Genomic DNA, 23276 nt, shown 5'->3' on the forward strand with positions numbered 1-23276 from the left:
GCATTAATCTTTAATAATAATGCAGACTGGCTTCCCTGACCTTGGAAGGAATCCTGAGTTTGCTTGGATTTATCATGGAGAATCAACAGCAATTACAATGAAATTGCACACATCCTTGTGAGGCCTTCAGTCCTCTGGAGGTAGTTTTCCACAAAGTAGCATAGAAATATTTCAGCTTATTACAGTGACTTGTATGGAAGCTAGTCTGAGGAGGAAGAGGGGAAAAAATGAGATGGGAGGCAGAAAATCCAGCTTGGTTGCCTGACCAAGGAATCTATATGTGTTTTCATGCTCAATTAACTGTGCTTATACTCTTGACTTTGGATAGAGACTGTTTTTATTTAATAGGTAGAGTATGATTTGGGCAGCATTTGAGATACAAGAAATACTAATGATTTTAGATCCAAATATAGAGCTAATTCCCTTACAGGGAAAGGCATTCTTTTAAATATTTGAAAAGAAGGAAACCCCAACAACTTAACCTATATGGTTGTTTTTAAATAATGCACATGGAGTCTAATATAAAGTATTACTAAAAGCTGCACAGAAACCTATTTAGGATGGTTGGAAACATCCACCTGAACATTTGGGATGTTGGATGATATGATGCAAGTTTTCTACCCTGCTATTGTAATACTGTTAATACTTTTTCCCTGCACTGACCAGCTGGAAGTGGCTCAGATGGAAGATGGGAAGAACAGGACTGTAGCAAGTGGATGCTAACAGGTTCTGAAATATGATTGTTACCAGCTATTTGAGATTCAGCGGCTGTAATATGATAATGAACTATTAAATTATGCAGATAGAAATAACTGAAAGAGGAATTACATCAAATAGAATTATATGACAAATACGACAAAATCTCATTCCTTGTTCTCCTGCTCTCTTCTAATGGGAAATATTAAATAAGAAATTTGGATTCTGTGTTTATAAATGAAAATTCTGTGAAGAAGCTAGCGTAAATCCAAACTACTTAATTTTATTTGTCAAGTAAGACTAGAAGACAAACAGCTGATCATGTTAAAAGGTAGACCTTGGAAATCCAGTTAAGCATCGGGAAGATACGATCATCCCTCAGTCAGTCACAAGTGAAACGAAGTTTTGGATTATACCGTGGTTTCCAGCACTATTTTCTTCTGTCAGTATGTCTTATTACCACTCTGGAAGATACATTGTGTCTTATTGTAAGCCTTGTACTCTGAATATACTTTATATAAGGCTGTTCATTTAACTGATATTCGTGAAAGATTAACTCCTTTGCCTTAAATGTTAAAACAATGTAGGAATTACCATTCCAATATCCCTTTATGTTTTATCTTCTCCATTAAGGACTGTTTGCCTCAAAGGTGTGGTTTAGAAATTAGTACTTACTTAAATTAAAAATTAGCAAGGGCTGAGCTGGTCCCCAGTAGGAGGATCTAAGTAGTCATTGCTGAAAACTCGTCAAGGAACAACACTGTGGCATGTAGAGTGTACTTTTACTCCAAGAGAAAACAGATTTATATTGACTTTTTTCCCCTGCATAATTTACTATTTTCCATGCAGTAGTTTTGCTGGTTAGTGTATTGGAGGGATATAATGAAAGCGCTTTCTCTTCTTGCTCTTACCTGTCCTCTGCTTCTACCATTCCCTACACTGGCAGCAATATATTGTAAGAGATATATTAAGAGATATCCAAATACTTAAGGTTAAACTGAGATTAATGTTATTAATAGGAAATGCAAGTTAAAAAGAAGTTACCATCATGTTTTATAGAACATGGCTTTTCTTAAGCGTTGGAAGCTGTGAGCATTAATGTCTGAGTGCTACCAGAAGAAAATACCTTTAATAAGAAGTTCCTCTGAGTCTATTGAGTGTATTTAAATTACATTCCCCCCCTGCTCCAAACATGGAAAAAAGGGCTCTTTTTAAGAGACATGTTTTAACTTTGGTCAAAAGTATGTCTTTGCTCCAGTTGCAACACTTGCACTTTGTTGTAAAGCTGCAAGTCTTCTTTACACCAGCAGTATTCAAAGTGAGATTATGTCAGTGTTTCTCTTGTAGTAAAAATAGTCTTGTTTCCTAAAGAGATGTTCTGGCTGGTAGTATGACTGTGTAACATCTCACTTTAGGTATATAATTTGTACATTTACTAATTTAATTTTAAAACTAACATGAAGTATTTCATGTAAATCTCTAAACCAGAGCCCCAAAATTTAATCTAAGAGAAAACAATGTAAAAATTTAAATGTAGATAGACACTTTCAGAGGCTGTATAAACGTGCTTTGTTTTTTTGTGGGCCAAGGGTGTATTCTGTTGACCCTGGAATCTTCCTCTTCAGAGATGGAGAATGTAAATCCCTTGGAGTTTCTTTAATTATCCCAAACATTTAAATCTTATTAAAAAAGCGATAAAAATAAGCATGTGTTTCTATAATATGCAAGTGTCATGAGAATAAAATTTAAGTATCTCTTCAGGACGGGTTCAGAAAAGTTTTTAATGGTCTAGCATTATAAGAACAAATCATAACACCTTCATTAGCCTTTCTGAGATGAAGATTTTTCCCTTTGTCAATAAAGAAGAATAGTAAAAAAAATAAATCAGATGCAAAGTGCAGCATATATGGAAAATATATGTACTGGGCAGTATGTTGAGAATAAGTGCCAATATTTCTATTTAAAATAGATTTTATTAAAGTCAGTGGAAAAAACTGTTCTGAAGAAGTTCTCTCAGTATGGGTTTCATGGACATTGTCTCTCAAAGAAATGAGAGATGTGAAACTCAGTTAACTATTTGAAATACTGGCATTTAAACTCAAATATTATGCTCTGGTATTAGAAAATAAAAAAAATGTGCAGGTATGTTTGACACAAGCAGAAGTATGGGACCCATGGAGTCTTAAGATATTTTCATGTATTGTCCACGTAGAAGGCCAGGGAGCAAATTAGAGACCTCGTGATGTGCAAGCCTGCACCCCTGCAAGCAGCTGGTACTGTTTGGCCTTCCAGCTTTGGTAATGTTACTTTCAGGGAAACAGATTTGCAGATAGTTATTAGACCATGTTAGCTGCACAGATGGTTTGCATACCTCTGAGCAAGAAAAAACAAAAAGGGGGAATGGGAAAAGAGGGGTAAAGGGGGCTGTATAATTAAGCAAAGAAGTACACATTTTGTTAGAGCTAAAAGGTATAATTTAAAGAAAGGATTTTGCCTGAACAAAATTATTTGAGTGCAATATATTCTAACTTGACAATTAGCATTTTTGTTTCTTTTCACGCTGTATGATTAGGTCAGTTGGGAATGGATATCCTCTTGGTAACAATTTAACATTTGTTGTTCATAGAACCAAATTTTTCTGAGGCTGTAAGACAATGAATATCTGAGTCCACGTGACTTTTTGTGGGGAAGATAGTTATACTGAAATATTAAATATTCCTCACAATCCAAACTCCAAGGAGGTTTGAAAATCTAGTTAATCTCCTTACGCATAAAACAAATCCGCTGTTACTAGTTAAGGAAATGGAATTGTAGTAAACATCTGCTCCTTGTAATATGGAGAGTGTTAGAGGCAGGTGGCTTGGAAACAGTGAAACCGACATCTTCAGTATTAACTTCTTGTGGGACAGGGACAACAAGTAATTGAAGATTATTGGTGATGCAAACTGTCTGCTGATGCAGAGGAATTTGTGAAAAATGGCTGCTCTTAACGTCTTTGCTAATGAGAGGAAAGAGGATTTCTGTTGTTTTTATAGGCATTTCAGTGATGGCTGGTACTGAGTCGCTCAGAAGTGTAGCTTTATTTTAATAGTCCTGCAAGGCAGGGGAAGCAGTGCTATTCCTGTTCTACAATGGCAAGATGAGATCCACAGGGAGAACATTCTGGCTTTTCTGTAGGTGCTCAGTTGTACAGAGATAATTAAGGAATTATTTTAGGCAGAAAATTAAATCTTCTTTTTCCTTTACCACTGTTGAAGGATAACATGAGCAGCAACAGGAGAAAATTATCCTTAGCGTTAAGTTCTCAGTGCAACCATCGTCCTCTACAGGAGGCCAAAGGATGTGCTTGTGGTTGTGGACAATTTGGCTCTTAAGTTTCAGCATTTTCTCCTTTTTCGTCTGATCTGAGGCAAAAGGCTATCTTGGGAATAGCTCTTTGTATTGAAGGCTAGGCACTTTTTTTAAGGTGGAGATGTTTTGGTATCTAAGTAACTTACGCAGTGTTACGCAGCTTTGCGTACTCCACGTGCCCATAGGTTGTTACTCTTCGCAGCAGTTTGAAAGCAGGACAAAGCCAGGAAGTAGAGATGTCAGGAGGAACAGACAAAAAATACCAAGAATGCACCATGCACACAACTAGAAAGTTCTGCTTACGAAAACAGTGTAAAATTAGAATGGAGACTATACGGGAAAATAACAATGGCAAATCTTCCATTGACTGTAGGTGAAGCTGAGGACCTAAATAAGAGGCAATCTGGTATCTGTGGTTCCATTTCTGAGAGCATTGGGGAACTGGAGAACCTGGTGGTGGATGAAGCCAAAAAAGTGGTGATGAAAAATAGACATCTGTTCCTCCACAACTTGCTAGGTCTTTGGCAGGAAAGTACATAAACAAGAAAGTGTTATCAGAGCAATGTCTGAAGGGACAGAACCTTCTATAATAACATTCACTGGAGAAGAAACCATACAAGATTGTGCTCAGTTCTCTGATTCTGATTAACCTACTCTCATATAAATTATATGTGAGAAAGGTCTCATCAGTATTTTTAAACTCCTGCATTGGTATAGGTACAGCTGCAGAGAGACACTAATAACAGTCAGAAGCACTCCTTCGATGAACCTTTTAGCAGGCCACTATTCTGAAACTAGGATGGAGTGAAACTAGTCCAGGAGTTTTCTTGGTACCAGTTTCTTCTTCTTTTCCGCAGTGTTTGGGTAAGCATTAGCAAGCCTACTGGCCCTGGGTAGCATACCAAAAACTTGCTATCTGGGAGCATTAAGCTTTTAAAAAGGAGACATACATTTTTCTGGTAAATTACCTTAGAATGCAAAAGTGACCTTGAAGTTAAATCTCCAACTCCCTTGTGCACCTGCTGACCTCTTTCAGACAATGACCATTGACTAAACATCAGTATGGGGTGGAGAAGCAACCTTGAAATAACTTTTGATCTCAAGATCACACTGAGAAAGGCTGAGTGAACAGTATGGAGGGATGGATTCCATGTGCATGTTTGGAAAGAGAAGCAGATTCATTACAATTTGTGGCTCTGCTCATGGAGAAGGCCATGCCTCCTCAGCAGGCTTACCAAATCACTCTTCCCCAGTGACACAATGAAACACTGTGTGGGGCTTCCTTAGGAAACTTTTCTGACTGAAGTTTGGAGATGATGATTAGGACTAATGCAATGAGCTTTAGTTCTCCTGCCAGGGCAACTAGCTCCCACTTTCTAATTGGCTTCAGTTTCTCTCATAATTATTCCTTTTTCAGAGATTGCACTTAGAAAACAACTCAGGTAAAACAAAACATTGGATTAAAATATCCCAGATTCCATTTTCCAGGTAAGAAATTTAATTCTCTGGCATTGCCTCGAGCTAGGATTTATTTACAAAATTCCTGGAGCCTCTACTGATTTTTGTCAATCTATGCCAACTGTGTTTAAGCCTCTAAGTATTAAAGGGCAGCTTTTCTCCAGGAGTGAAGATTAATTGGAAACAAATTGTTAAGAATCTCCATTTGCTGTTAGAGAAAATTATGTCCACTGTGGATGTAGAAAATCTTTGGTTTCATTGATGAATAGCTATTCCAAAGTAACATTAGCTCCTCTCAAGACTTCTCTTCAGAGCTGGCTGCTTCTAGAATTTCTTCCTTCACTACTACTCTGCAGCTAATATCCTAACTCTTTTGGTAAAATGATTTCTTCATTCTTTTCTTTTTCAAATAGAGTTTAATTAGCCCATCCCACCCTAGTGACTCATCAGTAATTAACTTGCAAGCCCTGCAGATTTCAAACACCTGCTGGGCAGGTGGAGCAAATGAAAAAAACAGTGTTTCATTTTGGACATAACCTCAGGATTAATGAAATCTGTTACCATGCATAACAATTCCTGAAAGCTTTATGTAAATTCAAAATTGAATGTCTCACAGTTCTCTGGTGTTTTATCAGAGTATATTCTTCTGCTATCTATCCTAATAGTCTCTGCTAAAAGTAATGATAATAAATAATATAATAATAAAGTCTCTGGTCCTCCATTAGTGAAAGGTATTCCACAAAATTCATGAAAGTCTGTTTTCATTACCCAGTTTTTTATGCATTTTGCTGACGTTTGCTAACACTCCTAGATAATTCTGTTTCTATTTAGAACAGCTAGGATTAGTAACCACCTATCTGGGATTATATGTATATGAGATATCTGCTAAATGCACTCCTTTAATGCACAGACTATAAGATCTGGGTCCAATTCTGCTCTCTTTTACAATGGAACAGAAGAACTGGTAGAAAATACTTCTGTGCAATTACATGAAATGTAACTGTGGTATCCTTCAGCAGCTTTTTGAATTTAAGTAAATCCTACTCCTGTCCATTTTAATATAGCTGAGGTGAGAATTTATCCTATAATAGCCTCTTTAAAATGTTCTTCTAGATCTTTATGTGGTACAAATGGGTAGCAGCACTTGTGCTGTCATTTATTTAAGCAACTTTGTCATGGATCCCGAGTACAGCCTTGATGTACATTCAAATCACTTTACACAGGAGAGAGAAGTAAACCTGAATGGTTTGTATCCTGCAGAGATGCTCTTACTGCATAATATTGGGTAAAGAGGAAGACCTTTTTCTGAATTGTTTAGAGAGGAAGGTCAGGCCTAGGGGACTGTTTTAAAGGGAACGTGTGGACATGTAAATCCAGGAGAGTGTTCGGAGCTGTGAATCGCAAGTGAAAGAAGGTGCTTCCTTGCAGCAGGAAGCATGTGAGTCATTGCAGGAGACACGATTTGAGGCAAGGCTCTCTGCCGTTTGCATTTTCTCTTGCCTGCCTGTGTGGCTTCATAATGGGCATGCTGACATCTGAGCATCGCTTGTGTCCCACCTGAAGCGTATGAGTGGGGTAAGATCATTAAGTGCCTAGAAGTTAAGCTATTTCACAGTCACTATTAGTAATGCCTTTCCAGGCTGTTTTCTGTTGTATGGGGTTTTTTTGATGGAAAACACAAGAGAATGTGAAATGTAATGGTGTTTATCAAAGCACTCAAAAGACTTTCCAGAGAAGCAACAACATGAGAGTAAAAATGCATTTGGTGCTGGGTGCAGTCTTCTTCTCTTTCAAGCATACTGGAAACATGATTAATTTAAGTTACAGTAATCATAAAAAAGGTGCATTTCTTCAATAATATGTCCAGCTGTGATTTTTGTCAGTGTTTCTACAGTAAGTAGGTTTGGATGTGGTCTACCTGGACTTCAGGAAGGCCTTTGACACTGTCTCCCACAGCATTCTCCTAGAGAAGCTGGCGGCTCACGGCTTAGACAGGTGGACTCTGCGCTGGGTCAAAAACTGGCTGGACGGCCGGGCCCAGAGAGTTGTGGTGAATGGAGTTAAATCCAGTTGGCGGCTGGTCACGAGCAGTGTTCCCCAGGGCTCAGTTTTGGGGCCGGTCTTCTTCAATATCTTTATCAATGATCTGGATGAAGGGATCGAGTGCACCCTCAGTAAGTTTGCAGATGACACCAAGTTGCGCGGGAGTGTTGATCTGCTCGAGGGTAGGAAGGCTCTGCAGAGGGACCTGGACAGGCTGGATCGATGGGCCGAGGCCAACTGTACGAGATTCAACAAGGCCAAGTGCCGGGTCCTGCACTTGGGCCACAACAACCCCATGCAGCGCTACAGGCTTGGGGAAGAGTGGCTGGAAAGCTGCCTGTCGGAAAAGGACCTGGGGGTGCTGGTTGACAGCCGGCTGACCATGAGCCGGCAGTGTGCCCAGGTGGCCAAGAAGGCCAATGGCATCCTGGCCTGTATCAGAAATAGTGTGGCCAGCAGGAGTAGGGAAGTGCTCGTGCCCCTGTACTCGTCACTGGTGAGGCCGCCCCTCGAATACTGTGTTCAGTTTTGGGCCCCTCACTACAAGAAGGACGTTGAGGTGCTGGAGCGTGTCCAGAGAAGAGCAATGAAGCTGGTGAAGGGTCTGGAGAACAAGTCTTATGAGGAAGGGCTGAGGGAACTGGGGTTGTTTAGCCTGGAGAAGAGGAGGCTGAGGGGAGACCTTATGGCTCTCTACAACTCCCTGAAAGGAGGTTGTAGCGAGGTGGGTGTCGGTCTCTTCTCCCAAGTAACTAGCGATAGGACGAGAGGAAACGGCCTCCAGTTGCGCCAGGGGAGGTTTAGATTGGACGTGAGGAAAAATTTCTTTACTGAAAGAGTGGTTAAACATTGGAAGGGGCTGCCCAGGGAAGTGGTTGAGTCACCATCCCTGGAAGTATTTAAAAGACGTGTAGATGAGGTGCTTAGGGACATGGTTTAGTGGACATGGTGGTGTTGGGTTGATGGTTGGACTCGATGATCTTTGAGGTCTTTTCCAACCTTAATGATTCTATGATTCTGTGATTCTATGACTTCTTGTCTTCTTTTAGCATGTTTTTGACTTATTATCCTTTTCCCAAAACTAAGTTAAAGATAAGTACAGTCTTATAGCATTTACCAAATACCTATTAAACCTGAGGACTTAATTTGATTGCATTTTCTTTACTTTTTCTTCCTATTTCTAGGTGAATTCATGACATCTTGACAGTCTCAGTTTATTAGTGCTGTTAACATTAGCACAAATCATCTACTTGGTATCAAAAGATGGGAGAGGGCTTTTAATTTGTCATTCATGTTTTTCTGCAAAGAGGAGAAGCTATATTATATTTAGTTGACTTTTTCTATTGCAGTGTAGTTTGCAAATCTTTAAAATATACTTACTCCCTGCTACCACATTTGTGTATGTCTACTGCTTTAAGCATGAAAAGAGCAATGGCAAATGGGGATGGAAGATGCTTTTACAGAAGCGCACGCAGGCTCTTCTTCAAAACTGCTCTGTTGTTCTTCAGAGTTCTTCAGGTTTCATTTAAAACTGAAGCTCATCTCTGTTTCTTGGGGTAGCTTAGGAAAAATCTTGGAAGTGTGAACTAGCTCTAAGCATGTACAATTACACCTGCCAGTGTTTGAAAAGTACTTTTGAAATAGAAGCCCTGTCAAGCGCAGGCCCACTTATCAAAATGGCTGTTTATTGAGATGCCAGTGATATACTTTGGTGGAAGTGGTGAAACAGCTTACAACGTTTATTGTAATGTTGAAAGCATTTATGAAAAGTGAAAAGGCTGTCTTGAGTGGGGGAGCTGCTGCTCTCTAAAATTTTTGTGTTTGTGAAGAAGGGGCCAAAACGAAATTCCTCAGATGACTGAATGGAAATTGGTGAAGGAGAACTAATCTGAGGAAGCTCAGTACAGCCCAGTAAGCAGAGAAAATCTCATTTTATGCGATTACCGAAAGAGGAAGCCTGGTTTTGGTGCTTTGAGTTGGGTGAGTGTAGAATAGAGCTAGTTTCTGTTTTGTCATGTGGACTTTACTTTTGGTGTGACTACTCAGTTTTGTATAAAAGTAAAAGCTGTACATATGACTAATTAGCATCACAGCCTGACAGCTCTTGGCAAAATAAAGTTTTCAAAGTAGTTAAGTGCTTTTGTGTTTACCTCGGGTGACATAGATTTGGGGTTATGATATAAAACACACTGAGCTTTTAAATCCTCTCAGCTGCACAGATGCAAACTCCACTAATCCCAAAGAAAAATGTGGTCTGCTATTCATTAAATGCAGATGACATTCCTTTTTTAGTAAGCATATAAGCAGATGCCTAAATTTAGGAACATGTGCAGTTACAATCAGTGGAATATTCTGAATCTTTTTGTCTCCTTTCCTGCACTGGAACTCTGTGCTGTGTCTTTTGAGTGGTCTCTGACCCTAAGCCTTACTGTGGAACCTGGTTTATTCTGTTGCCATTGCAGAGTGCTCTTTATAAGTAGATTTTATTGACTGTACATCTGTACCCTTCAAGCTTGCTTCGCAAACCTTTCCATACTTGCTAAGAACTGAGGAATGCTAGTGCCTAGTATATTCAAGTATTTATTCAACTGTGATGACAGGAGGATGTAATGAACGTATTTTCATTATTTTAGTAACTGTACTGGGAGGAATTGGTTGGGTGCTAGGGGGGGAGAGGAGACAGGAGGAGGCTGGAATTCAGCCTGCAATGGCTACTTCTTTCCCTGCCTCCCTACCCACTCAGTCCTGGGAGTGCAGCTGGAGGGTCCATGGGCTTGCTACTGCTTCTCCTCCTCCTCCTCTTCAAAATCCACTCTTCTTCTCCTTTCTCTCAGAGAACCTCTGCTTACCCTTTTGGCTTGCTGGGAAGAGGAGGGGAGATGAAAAGGGCCAGGATGGGGTCAGGTCAAGAAGCTAGAGGAGAGTCTCAGGCAGGAGCAATAATTGCAGTAGCCTGTCACCACGCAATGGGCCATTGGTGGAGAAAGTCATCCCCTTCTTTTTGAAGAGGTGAAGTGGGTGGTCTGCCACCCTGGGCAGCTATTTATGATTTAACTTGTCCTTAAACCATGGTAATGAAACAATAAAAACAAAAACAATCCCAAAAGTTATTTGTTTATAATCTAAACTTTAAGTTAGTTCTAAATACAAAATAAGCTGGATTTTAAAACAACCTTTACACTTGTTAACCATTCTACTAGTAATAATAAAATTCCCTATTGGTAAAATGCAATTCTTTTGTTTGGTGGAACAGAAGTTCCACAATGTGCAAGACCAGAACAAAGCAAGTTGGGAAAACATGAAATGGCATTCAGTGCCAGTTGCAGGAGGACTTTGGCATGGAGAGTTTTTGTTGTGTTGGAATTTGCTCAGGGCGTTACATGACCAACATGTCAGCTCCTCAACAAAGAATAAAAGAAGGAGGTACGGATTTTAATGGGCATGGGAATGAAAGTTCTAAATAATAGAGCAGGCCTCAACATTGATCATTTGACCCAGAAGAAATAGTTGTGTATATTAAATGTGAAGTATCTACGGAATCTGAATGTCACCTTTGAAATGAGATTTTTAGAGGGCTCTGTTTCCACTGCTCACTCATCCTATAGTGGGCAGTGATGACCTTTCCACTGTCTTCTGTGACAGCGGCGATTGCAGAGGAGTAAAGATGTGAAACCCCTGCCTCAATACTGTATGAGAGATCCTCTTCCATCCAGTGGCAAAAATGGTGTGCATTTTGAGCAAAAATTTTTATAGCTTTAATCCATTGACCAGTGCTTAGTTACTGGTCTTTCTGGTCTTACCCAAGAATGTTTGATTAGTCCTATCTGACTCCAGTTTAAACTGAGGTAAATCTCTGAATTAAAAAAAAACAGCCAACCCAAAGTTCCACAACAATTCAGTTTTTACATCCATTTACAAATAAAAAAATGCTTGTAAATGCAGTATTGTAACTGCATAATACTAGGCCTTCCATAAGTGATCTCCTGTGTTTCTACTTATTTCTTCCATGGTAATAAGGAAGTGAGGAAAGTCGGTTTTAGAAATTGAGCTTTGTTACTGAGCATCAAGTAGAAGTAGTCTCTATTTCTGCCACCTCTCTGTTTCCTGGATGCAAACTGATCTCTCATCTGTGAATTTCTGTTGTCTTCCACTCTTGCCTGGAAAAAACACGCAGTGTAACCAACTTACCTAATGACAAGCTGTTGGGCAAGTGTGAGGTTGTACGCATGGAAGTTGTTTGTTCAAGGCCTCCTTAAGGTGCCAAAGTCAGTGGAACTTCTTCTGTGTGATGTTACTGAACATTTGACTGTTCTGTAAAATGAGGATTTAATTTGTACATTCTTTTCTTTTTGTTTGCACAGTGTTCACTATAATGAAATTTGATGTGAATTTTGCAAAATGTTATCACAGATAACTAAAAAGTGGCCATTATGCACAATAGCATGCTGTCTTTTTGGTCTAAGACAGGAAACATGTTAGGCCAGTGCTGTAACTCCCACAGAACAACAGACACCAGAGGTGATGAGCTTACACTGGTTTAGCGCTTTAGTTGACAGTCTGATCTAATCAGCATTGCAGGCAGGTTTATTCCTGCTAACCAGAACCATGACTTGGAACGAGACTATTGTGCTGCTTATCTGAAAAATTAGATTGGTAATTGTGCCCGTCTCATTCCTCTGTTTCTGTTACGGGTACCACTACCAGTTTGTGGCAGTTGCACTGCAGTTTGTAATGCTGAGATCTAGGTATCACGAACTGAAATAAGGTCACCAAATTAATTTTCAGGCAGTTTTTGGCAGATTATTATTGTATCATTAGACTGTTACTGCAAAAATTGTTGCATGTTTGCCTACAGGTTGAGTTTAAGTTAGTTCTTTAAGTACAGAATTTTTTGAAATGAGAAAAATAATTTGCAGTTCAAAATGTATTTCTTGTAACGAAAAGAACAGTAATCCTTTAAGTGATAGTCAATAAATAATTCTTCTGACCGCCCTTTATCTTGAAGGCATGTAGGTAAGCAATTATGTGTTACTTTAAATTAATTGATGCTTTTTAAAAATCTTGTTTCCAAGTATGAGGAATGCAGAGAGGTATTGCTTTGGACAATCTTAAAAAGGTGTTTTAGGAAGTCTGAAGGTTTGGAACTTGGTACTCATTAGTCTTCAATATCCTTATAGTGTATTTTTTGAAAATCAGCCTTTTACCCATTTGAGAAGACAAAATTGGTCTCTGTCAAAATATTGGTGTCAAGGGATACAGAAAGCCTTCAAAGTGCAGTATTGGTACCTATCAGAGAGCTCTATGTCTTCATCTGGTAAATGTTATCAGAGGAAATTGATTGTACTTGGAATTACGTATTTCCTTTGATAATCTCTTTCCAGTAAGTTACAAGCTTTTACCCTAGTTTCAGGTTGTCCAGGCTTGTAGTAAATTTATGTTAACTTTGCCAGAATGGTGCAGGGACCTGCCTAGCCTGATTCATATCCATGGCACGGTTATGGCTAGAGGGGAATTTAATAGGCTAGTAGTGAGAAGATACCTAGTAGAAACAACAATGACCAGGATTTATAGTGTTTTCAGATCAGAATAGGGTAGTTCTAGTGTATACAGGAGAAATATAAAGCCCTTACCAAGACCTTGTTCCTATAAAGTGTTGTTTGCATGCACCCGCACAATATAGTTTAGCGTTTGCTTGATGACATAATAATAATTTTATTTTTCTCCTATATGTTTTCTTACCCTGAGGAAATAATCACTGTAATAGAATTTGCTGGTTAATTAGCAGTTTATAAGTTGGCTACTTGCAGTTCTGAAAGCTCTTTAACAAGTTCTTAAGAAGTCTTAAAAACTTCAGATTTCTCTTAGAAGACAAATTTTCCTGTTTCTTACACTGCCCTCTAGTGCTCAGCACATTTTGAGAGTCATCTTCAAACATCCTTCTTCAGTCTGAAGTAGCTTTTGTGCAATGACTTTTTAGGAACTGTTAGGTTATCAAAGTCTGCTAAGGCAGGAAACATCCAACTTCTCTACATGAACGTCTGTCCTTTTTGGGTGAACGTACTCACATATATATTATGTAGAACAGGCAGGGTTTTGTAGAAATGAGACAAACATCCAGTTGTCAAAACCTAAAAGCTGCCTATGTTTGTAGCCTGACATCTCCACCAATCAACAATCAAATAAAATGAAGTTCAGGACACATAGCCCAGATAAGTAGAAGGTCTTGCAGTATTCTGTACCAGTGACCTGCAGCCTTCTGGGACCAGTGGCTTCCCCTTTGTCTCCTACTTGGGAGAAGCATCTGGAGCTCTTATATTTGCAAGTGCCTTGATCCTGAGCAAAGCAAAGCCGAGTCTTAGGTGACTCTTTAGCAGAAGTGAGCTGCCTTCTGACATTTTCATGAGTTACATCGTCACTGCCAACGACTCACATTCTGTTGCTGCTTTACCTGCATTACTTGAAAACCAAACTTGCTGTACCCAGGCTGTCCATTTGCAGTGTAAGAACTTGAATTGCTGTCATTGGCTTTCAATAAGTACATGTTAGCATCCCTTTTTCAGTTTCTTGCAATATATTAACTCATTCCATTATTTCAGATCTGAGAAGACTTGATAATATGAACTTAATTTGAATTCAAAGATCTCATGGATCTTTCTATCACCAAGCATCTAATATACCCTGATATTTCTGATAAGAAGTCCCTGAAAGGAAATGACAAATTAGTACATTATTGAGAATGTGTGGCATAATTAACTTAATTCCTTTATGAGTGTGTATTTGATAAATAGTTAGCTCCCCACAGTCTTGTCTAGTGAACAGTTAATGGGAAAATCTAGGTAGTATGAATACAGGGGAGAATGCTGTGGACACACGTGGCACCCCTGCCCTGGGGAGCCGTTCAGGCTCTCTGCGTAGTGTTCATGTGCGCTGGAGTCAGCGTGGCTTTGGGGAGACCCAGCCACATCTGTCCCAGGCTTCCCAAGGGCGCAGGGTTCCAAGATGGCCTATTTGGCCAAAAATGAAGGAGGGAAAAAACACAGAGCACTTTGGTGTGGGTGTGAATCTGGGTAAAGATTCCAAACAGCTCTCTGTGGCTCTTAGTTTTTATGTATTTGTGTCATTCATATAGGGAAAATACAGTCTGATGTTTATGTTTCTAGAACTTGTAAGTGACTTCAGGGAGATAAAGGGCTTCTGCTAAGCAGCAGAACCAGACTGAATTTCCACCTACACACAATAAGCAAGGGATTATTTCTCAGAAAAAAAAATCAAATTTCTCCAACAGATTTTGGTTATTTAGAAACAAATGAAAATAAATGTTAGCAGCACTCTAGTAGCTTACCATTACGTATGTGTATTGGCTGCACTAAAATGCAATAGTGGTAACATATCAATTAATAATAATAAGTTGTGTTTCAAGTTCTCAAAGATGTCAAAAATTTGTTGAGAGAGTTTTTGGCATTTCCTTCTATATGTGCTGTCATATACAGTTTAATCTTTAAGGTTTCGTACTGATTGTATACTATGTGTAATATTATCATGGCTTCTTGACAACTTTTTAGGAAAGGACCACCTTTTTTTTGGGTTGGTTTTTTCCCATTCCCTGTCTGTCTGATCTGTCCAGTGTTGACACTAACTACAGAGTGTGCTGGAATATGCCAAGACTGGATATTGAGTTGAATCCTCTCAGGGTGATTGTGTGTTTTGTATGTAGTTTGAATCAGATTTATTTTTTTTAAGATTAGGGCTTTGCTGCTCTTCGTACTCTGTACAGACAGACTCTGACAGGCTCTGTCAGTCTCTTTGAGGAACCCTGTGAACTTCAGTATGACTTGCTGAGCTGTAAGTAAGCAATGGTAGCAGAATTTAACCCACTTAGATATTTCATTTTTTCTTAGGTGCGCTTCCGTTAAAGTCAGTTCTTTGGGAACAAAACTAGGCTCTGACAAGGGGAATTAACTTAACTTGAATATTCAAAACAGTAAAACTAACTTTTCAGCACAAAACAATATTGATGTTGACACCTTGTCAGCAGTATTGTGATTCTTTGGGGGGTGAGAAAGTACGTAAAATAACCTTTTTGAGGGAAGCTCTGTCACTGTTACTGTAACTTTAGATTTTTGTCTTTTGAGTATACTTTTCTCCATGGCTGATGCAGTGTTGCATCTTAGTGAGCTGCTTCTGCCGTTGCTTGTTGGTGTTTCATTACACTGCACAAACAAGGAGGTAAGTTTTCATTTCAGAAGTTCATTTATCTGATAGAGGATTTATAGCAGTGTCCTGCATGGGATCAGCCTTCCAAGACAGGAATTGTCGGACTGTAATTATTAAGGATGCTGATAACATGTTTGCATTAATTACAGTGGACTTTGAAAGTGGGATCTTCCTCTGTGTATCTTCCTGTGTGACAAAATTTAGGTAAAGTTTTCACACTTCTAAAAACTATATCAAGGCTCTATGACCCAGTGCAAGTCTGGGATTTTTACCTGTGGTGTAGAATAGCCTCTGTTGAGAGGGTATAGGGGGTATAGATTGGCTAACAGATGAAGGGCATGTGTAGAGGAAAAGGATGAAAGGATCCTTCCTTCCACAGAAAGCTGAAATGCTACTGCCTGCAGGAAATCAAATCTACATTTTCTGAGTGCTGGCAGCCAGTCTGAGGCCATTAGGCCTATGAAAAAGTTGGTACTTAAAATTCTGAAACTATTCCCAAAGTACCAGCAGAGACAACCTAACACATAAAGTTGCTGTGAGCTTCTTCATGATTGTTTCAAGAATCTGAAGGCTGCTGAGGTTGTGTGAGAAAGTCAGTTCCTTCAGTTTCTTCAAACTATGGTACTCTTTCATAAAAGCATTTACTAGTTTATCCTGACTTCCCAAAAACCTGGCTGCTGAACATCAAAGAGAGCTGAGGTTTATTTTGTCTTTAATGATGGTCTACTTAGATTCGCATTGAGTCCACCTTGTAAGTGTCATGGTTTAACCTCAGTCGGCAACTGAGCACCACGCAGCCGCTCGCTCACCCCCCCCACCCAGTGGGATGGGGGAGAGAATCAGAAGAGCACAAGTGAGAAAAACTCATGGGTTGAGATAAAAACAGTTTAATAATTGAAATAAAATGATGATGATAATAATAATATGATAATAATAATAATAATACACAAAGCAAGTGATGCACAGTACAATTGCTCACCACCCGCCGACCGATGCCCAGCCAGTCCCCGAGCAGCGGCCCCCCCGGCCAGCTTTCCCCAGTTTATGTACTGAGCATGACGTCACATGGTATGGAATGTCCCTTTGGCCAGTTTGGCTGTGCCCCCTCCCAGCTTCTTGTGCACCTCCAGCCTTCTCAGTCAGTAGAGCATGGGAAGCTGAAAAGTCCTTGGCTAGTGTAAGCATTACCTAGCAACAACTAAAACATTGGTGCATTATCAACTTTGTTCTCATCCTAAATCCAAAACACAACACTGTACCAGCTACTAGAAAGGAAATTAACTCTATCCCTGCCGAAACCAGGACAGTAAGGTAAGGCATGGTTACTGCATTACCTCTTTAATCATTGTGTGCTCCTTCCTTTCTAGGCAGGTAAATCAAAGTGTCAAGCACTGGAGAACTCAGAATAGCATGTGATCAAAGCCTTTCTGCCTACATCCTGGCATAATTTCTGACCCATTTTTCTTTTGTGAGCAACCTGTTACACCTGAGTGTGTGTAGTTTCGCTCAATTATTGATGCCTTCTGCATGTCTTTAGCTGACATAGGGGTATTTTTGCAGATAGGATATTTTTGCTGACTTACTGTCTATCCCTTCTTGTTACTGGCACTTACTGAAATCAGCATATAAGGTTACACTGCAGATTTTGTAAAGCACTTCTGATACCATGCAAGGCATTTTCACAATGGTAAAGCTTTGATACGAAACACTGCTGCTGTTGTGAGTAGGCAAATGAGGGGTAGAACCAAAACAAATCTTACGGACTCATAACAACAAACAACATGTCTGAATCTGTCTCTGCAACTATTTTTGCAGCCCTTTTCTGGCTTGGTCCTTTCTCTTAATTGTAAACCTGTTCATGGTAACCTTTCTTAGGAAGAAAAGTTGAAATCTGAATGAAGCTGAAAAAAATTAGTATTCTTAATGAGCTTGAAAGCTTTTTATGGAGATAGAGCTAATGACATTAGTGTGCTTTTCTGTTGAAGCTGGCTATTTTGTTAGTCCCGTCATTCTCAGCAGTGTTGGTCTGAAGAGAATTTCCTTTCTGAGGCATACAATACACATGTAAGTGAGTTTTTTACAAAACTTACTAGTTCATTATGCAGAACGATATTCATTTAGTTACCATAGTGTAACTATGTTACCAGAATTTCCCAGTTGTGATTAGGGATGGGCCTTTCTGCTGCCACTTTCTGTTGCGTATTTTAATCCAGGTTCTTTACTTCAAGGCCTTGTGGTACTATTTATAGAAACGGTTAATAATAGCTAAGGAGGCTGTTCTTATATGATGAAACTTCAAGAAGAGACAGGCATGAGAAATAATGAAAAAGGTCACAACAGAGTCAATTTAGCATCAGTCATAAACTGGAGAAAAGTTATGCAATGTACAGCTTAGGAAAATAAATAAGAGAAAAAATAAAAGAGGGGGAAAAGTGTATTACTGGCAGCAGCTGATGGTCCAAATTAAGCAGCACAGAAGAGGATAAAGCATGTGCAGTGTACTGACTTGTGAAGTACTGAACTCTTACTGTTCAGGGCTGTCTTTATGACCTCTTCTGTAAACCAAGTAGTTGTTAACTGCAGATGCATATTGGAAGAGAGGACAACTGATTTATTTTAAAGCTTAAAGGCTTCCATAGATGGATACAAACAGCCACAGTGCCGATTATAGATTTAGATGCTAAATTGCTTTAAAAATTATTCTTTATAGATGCTTTAGTATCATTGTGCCTTAGGTACCACTGAAATTAGATTAAATATGGCAATATTTACCTTACCCATTTAATCTGCTAAATGCCAGCTGTTAATGTTATTACATGCGTTCACAAATTTATTAGTTAAGGCCGTTGGAAACTTGAAGCAGCGACTGATGTTCTCACGGTCTTTCTTAAATCATAGAATAGTTTGGGTTGGAAGGGACCTGTAAAGGTCATCTAGTCCAACCCCCCTGCAATAAGCAGGGACATCTTCAACTAGAGCAGGTTGCTCAGGTCCAACCTGACCTTGAATGTTTCCAGGGATGGGGCATCCACCACCTCTCTGGGCAACCTCTTCCAGTGTTTCACCACCCTCAGTGTCAAAAATTTCTTCCTTATATCTAGTCTAAATCTACCCCCTTTTAGTTTAAAGCCATTCCCCCTTGTCCTGTCACAACAGGCCCTGCTAAAAAGTCTGCCGCCATCTTTTTTATAAGCCCCCTTTAAGTACTGACAGGCTGCAATAAGGTCTCCCCGAAGCCTTCTCTTCTCCAGGCTGAACAACCCCAACTCTCTCAGCCTTTCTTCATAGGAGAGGTGTTCCATCCCCCTGGTCATTTTTGTGACTCTCCTCTGGACCCGCTCCAACAGGTCTGTGTCTTTCTTATGCTGAGGGCTCCAGGACTGGACACAGTACTCCAGGTGGGGTCTCACCAGAGCAGAGCAGAGCAGAGTGGCAGAATCACCTCCCTCGACCTGCTGGCCACGCTTCTTTTGATGCAGCCCAGGATATGGTTGGCCTTCTGGGCTGCGAGCGCACGTTGCTGGCTCATGTCCAGCTTTTCATCCACCAGTACCCCCAAGCCCTTCTCAGCAGGGCTGCTCTCAATCCCTTCATACTGTCTTGATACCGGGGGTTGCCCCAACCCAGGTTGGGGCAATCTTGATAAGGAAGTATGAATGGGCAGGATCAGCACTTGCATGGCAGATAATGTTGATGCAACATAAAATTATACTGGTGACAAAACTGATGACAGTCTTTGAAGAAAGGTCACTGCTAAACCTTTGCATAGCCAATGCATCAGTGCTGTTAGAGGGGTTCTGAAACAGAGATATGCATTTGTTGGGTAGAAAATATCCCCATGTAATCAAATAATTACATTATGCAAATGGTAATTAAATACACCTCAGCCCAGGTGTACAGCCAGCTGACATCTGTGTGATTTGTCTCTGGTACCAATTGATTTAATGGCAAAGTGTCAGTCTGCCAAGAGTTAATACCAGCCTCATGTCTGTGTACAGTGCTGCTCTTCGCATGGTGTGAAAAGTTTATGTAGAGAAGACCCCATGTTAACATTTGCAGCAATGTGCTGCGGGTGGTAAGCTCTCTTCCCACAGGAAAAATGGAACTGATCTTTCCCTTTTAGTAATAACTGAGCAGATAAATGTGCCTACCTTGGCATTGCTTCAGGCAGTACTGCTTACTGGCTCACCTTTGAGCCTTAGCTTCCGATGATCATTCTGCAATTGTAGAAGCAAGTGGTAAGAAGAACTGGCTGTGAGACTTCAGGCCAAGATCTGTTTTCAGAGACTAAGGCGTCAAATATTTGTTGACTAGTCGAAAGCCAACTGATGGTCTTATAATGATTGTTTTTATTTCTTCTGAGAGACTGCCTGAATAAAGTTGCTTCCCCCAAGGGTTTTCAGCCAAATAAAGGGAAGAAAGACTTTGTCATCAGAGATGTGTGCTTAATTCTATTGATTGGAATTGTAATTGAAAGTTCTTGCTAATGCTTTTTTCCTGTAGAACAATGTATTGAAATAACATGTTTCCTAGTATACAAAAAGTGGCTGCGTTTGGCAAGTGGTTTATTAGAGCTTGTAAACTAATTTCACAGATATCCATTGCTGGAAAATCTTAGTCTTGCAGATACAACCTGGATTACTGAGTGCTTTTTCAATGAGAAAAGAGCAAGAGATTCATAGATCACTTTAGGAAATACTCTTGCCCACAAAATCATTAGAGAAAATTCAATAGATGCCTGTGTGAATGTGATTCTGCGAAGGTGGTTGTTTCTGGGATGGCTCTTCATCCATGGAAAATTATCCTTGGAACTGCTCATAGTTACAAATGCATATGCATGCACTATTCTTGCTGTGAGTCTTATTTTTATTCAGATGTCTTCATGCATTGGTGGGCTGTTTGCATGTGGGTGGATCCTAAAGTCTTCTGCCATAAGTGTAATAATAAATATGAAAGTTAAAACCTTCAGGGAAAGTGTGCTTGATTTGGAGAAATCGAGATTAATGTAATGCACAACAGGTTGAACAAATATTTACATAGTGTTCTTGATTAGCATGAATGTACATGTTCTTGAAAAGTGCCAAGCAACATGAATTTCTACTGCCCAGGATCAGGAACGTGCCTGATCTAAATATCTCTTATGAGGTCAAGATAGTTTGTGAGATTCTTTGTGTAAATTCAGGTTGTTTTTGTGGAGATCATGTAGTTGTCAAAAAACAGATAGAGATACCTGTGACTTTCCTCATTGCTGTGATTTTTGGACTGGTATTTAAAAACTATTCTGCCTTTCTCAAGTTAGGACCTTCTAAAATGATCTGAATTTATCAAGCTTTCTTAATTTGCATTGCAGACTTGTATGCAAACTCACAAGCTCCACTATCACATTTGTTTGTGTGGTAGCAGGGCCTGCCAGAGTAGTTTCCTTGTTTGACTGAGGGTTTAGCATGTCTTTCATCTTTGAAGAACTGGAGCTGATTCCAGGATTCAGGTTGGGAGGCAGTACTTCGACAAGTAAAGAAACATTACATATTTACAGAGGTTGGAATGTAATTCAGGGAAGCATGTGTCATTAGTTTCCTGTCAGTATTACCCCCTGTCAGGGGAAAAACGAAAACATCTTGAATGAATCAAACAACTTAATCTTCTCAATTTATGTTTTTACATTTTGGGTTCTTTTTAGTAAGAGATCAAAGAATGTCCTTCCTGGCATTCTTTGGGAGTCACAGTTCTGGTGGTATATACTACTAGTACATAAACTGTTCTCTTTAGGTGTTTCCATGCAGCTAGCTGAAGCCAGCTGTCAGGTCTGTAGGTGACTGTGTGGGTGCCGAGGAGGACTTTGGACACAGTTGAAGTTTCTGCCTATTGGACACATTTGAAGACTTTCCAAAGACTCACTTTTATTTTCATAAGTCTCTGTGTGACCAAACAGTTACGGTTTGTGAGTACAGCTCTTCAGAAATGAGAGTTTTTATTTAGTTGGTTAGCTGTTAATGGCTATGGAGACCGTTCGTAAATAATTAGGACTTCCAGAAAATGAAGACACTTTTTCTTTGTGAGTCACTAGTTTATGATGACAAATTGGGGTCAAGTAAGGCATTTGATCATTCTTTTAGTGCACTGTATATCATAAAGCGTTTACAGAGCAAGGGGTTTCTCTGGGTTAGATTGTGTGGTCACCTGAGTAAAGGCTGAAGGGCTTGTTGGAGGGGTGAGAGTGCTGTTACAGAGAGCCTTACAAGTCACCTTGAACAGACTTCTTGAGCAACTAGATATTGAGAACAAATGCTGTGATTTTATTGTACTGGAACTCTTCTTAAATTAAGTTCTAGGTATATCATTTCCCATCTTCTCTATTTGTTATAGATGTGGCCTTGTGGAACAAAAGCATTTTATAATGACACAAATATTACAAAGTGACAATCCCAGTAGCATCATTGCACACACCTAAATATGGACTACAAATTCAGATAGGCTGGATTGGTAAACTGGACCATAAAATTATTGTGTGACTGAAACTGGTTTGCTATTTAAACATGGATGTCAAGTGCAGTCAATTTTTTTTCTCTGTTGAATCTGTAGTTTCGAAGAAGTTATTTTACATGCAGACTTCAGAAGCCATTTTGTGTGTTCTGTACAGGCTCTCTCTTCTCTTCCTTTGTCTTTGTTTTTCCCCTTAAAAACTTTAATCTTTTTCTAGCAAGATAATTCAGGCTGACATTAAATAGTTCATCTTTGTATATTAAAAAAAAAAAAAGATAAGAATCCTTTTGAAATTTAATTCATTTAGATTTATCAGTCCCAGCCTTTAGTCTGATTGTGATGAAAAAGAATTGTTTTTAACTAACTGTATTTTGAATGTTAAATTTTGAGCCTTAGGTGCTAATAGTTACACTGCTACAAGAGGTATGTGAGGGCACGTTACATGAAGGCTTACAGGTTGCTGTAAGCCGGCAGCATGTGCTGTTCTGTGTGGTGTTTTCCCTAAAGTTATGCTTTTTAAAGTAACATACCCTAGAGCCTGTTGGAATGAAAGCCTAAAATTGTTTCTTTTTGTCTTTGTCTTTTGTAGAAGCTCCACCAAAACTGGAAGAAAATCCTGCTGAAGCGTTCACTGACTCATCTCTCTTTGCTCACTGGGGCCAGGATCTCAGTCCTGAAAACAGACGTATCGCACTTAAACAATTCCAGTATTATGGCTACAATGCTTACCTGAGCGATCGCTTGCCGCTGGACAGGCCCCTGCCTGACCTTAGGCCTAATGGGTAAGTGCTGTAGTTCAACCTAGCATTGTAGGTCCAGAGTTTTAGAATCCGTTAGCTCTTTTTCACCTGCAAGTCTTGTGTTGTGTGATCACATAGAAGGTAGGTTACATATGGCGGCCAGAATGAGTAATTTCTATCAAATATATGAAGGTTGGAAGTTTCAAATGTCTCCTGAAACACTGGCGTGCCCAAATTAAGTCCTATTAAAATCCCACTAAGTATCTATTAAAAGTTCCCCGAGATCCTTTG

The 23276-nt window shown here is 39.6% G+C and overlaps 1 protein-coding gene across 5 annotated transcripts in view; it reads left to right on the forward strand.

Moving 5' to 3' along the window:
• Positions 1 to 23276, forward strand: part of GALNT18 (polypeptide N-acetylgalactosaminyltransferase 18) — a 362119-nt gene that overhangs the window by 199797 nt on the left and 139046 nt on the right. For all 5 annotated transcript variants that reach the window (XM_076343982.1, XM_076343981.1, XM_076343980.1 and 2 more), the window contains one exon: positions 22835 to 23027. In XM_076343982.1, the coding sequence (XP_076200097.1) occupies positions 22835 to 23027 (193 nt within the window). The remainder of the gene's footprint in view (positions 1 to 22834; positions 23028 to 23276) is intronic.

The sequence above is a fragment of the Aptenodytes patagonicus genome, chromosome 7 (genome assembly GCF_965638725.1).
Source record: "Aptenodytes patagonicus chromosome 7, bAptPat1.pri.cur, whole genome shotgun sequence".
NCBI lineage: Eukaryota > Metazoa > Chordata > Aves > Sphenisciformes > Spheniscidae > Aptenodytes > Aptenodytes patagonicus.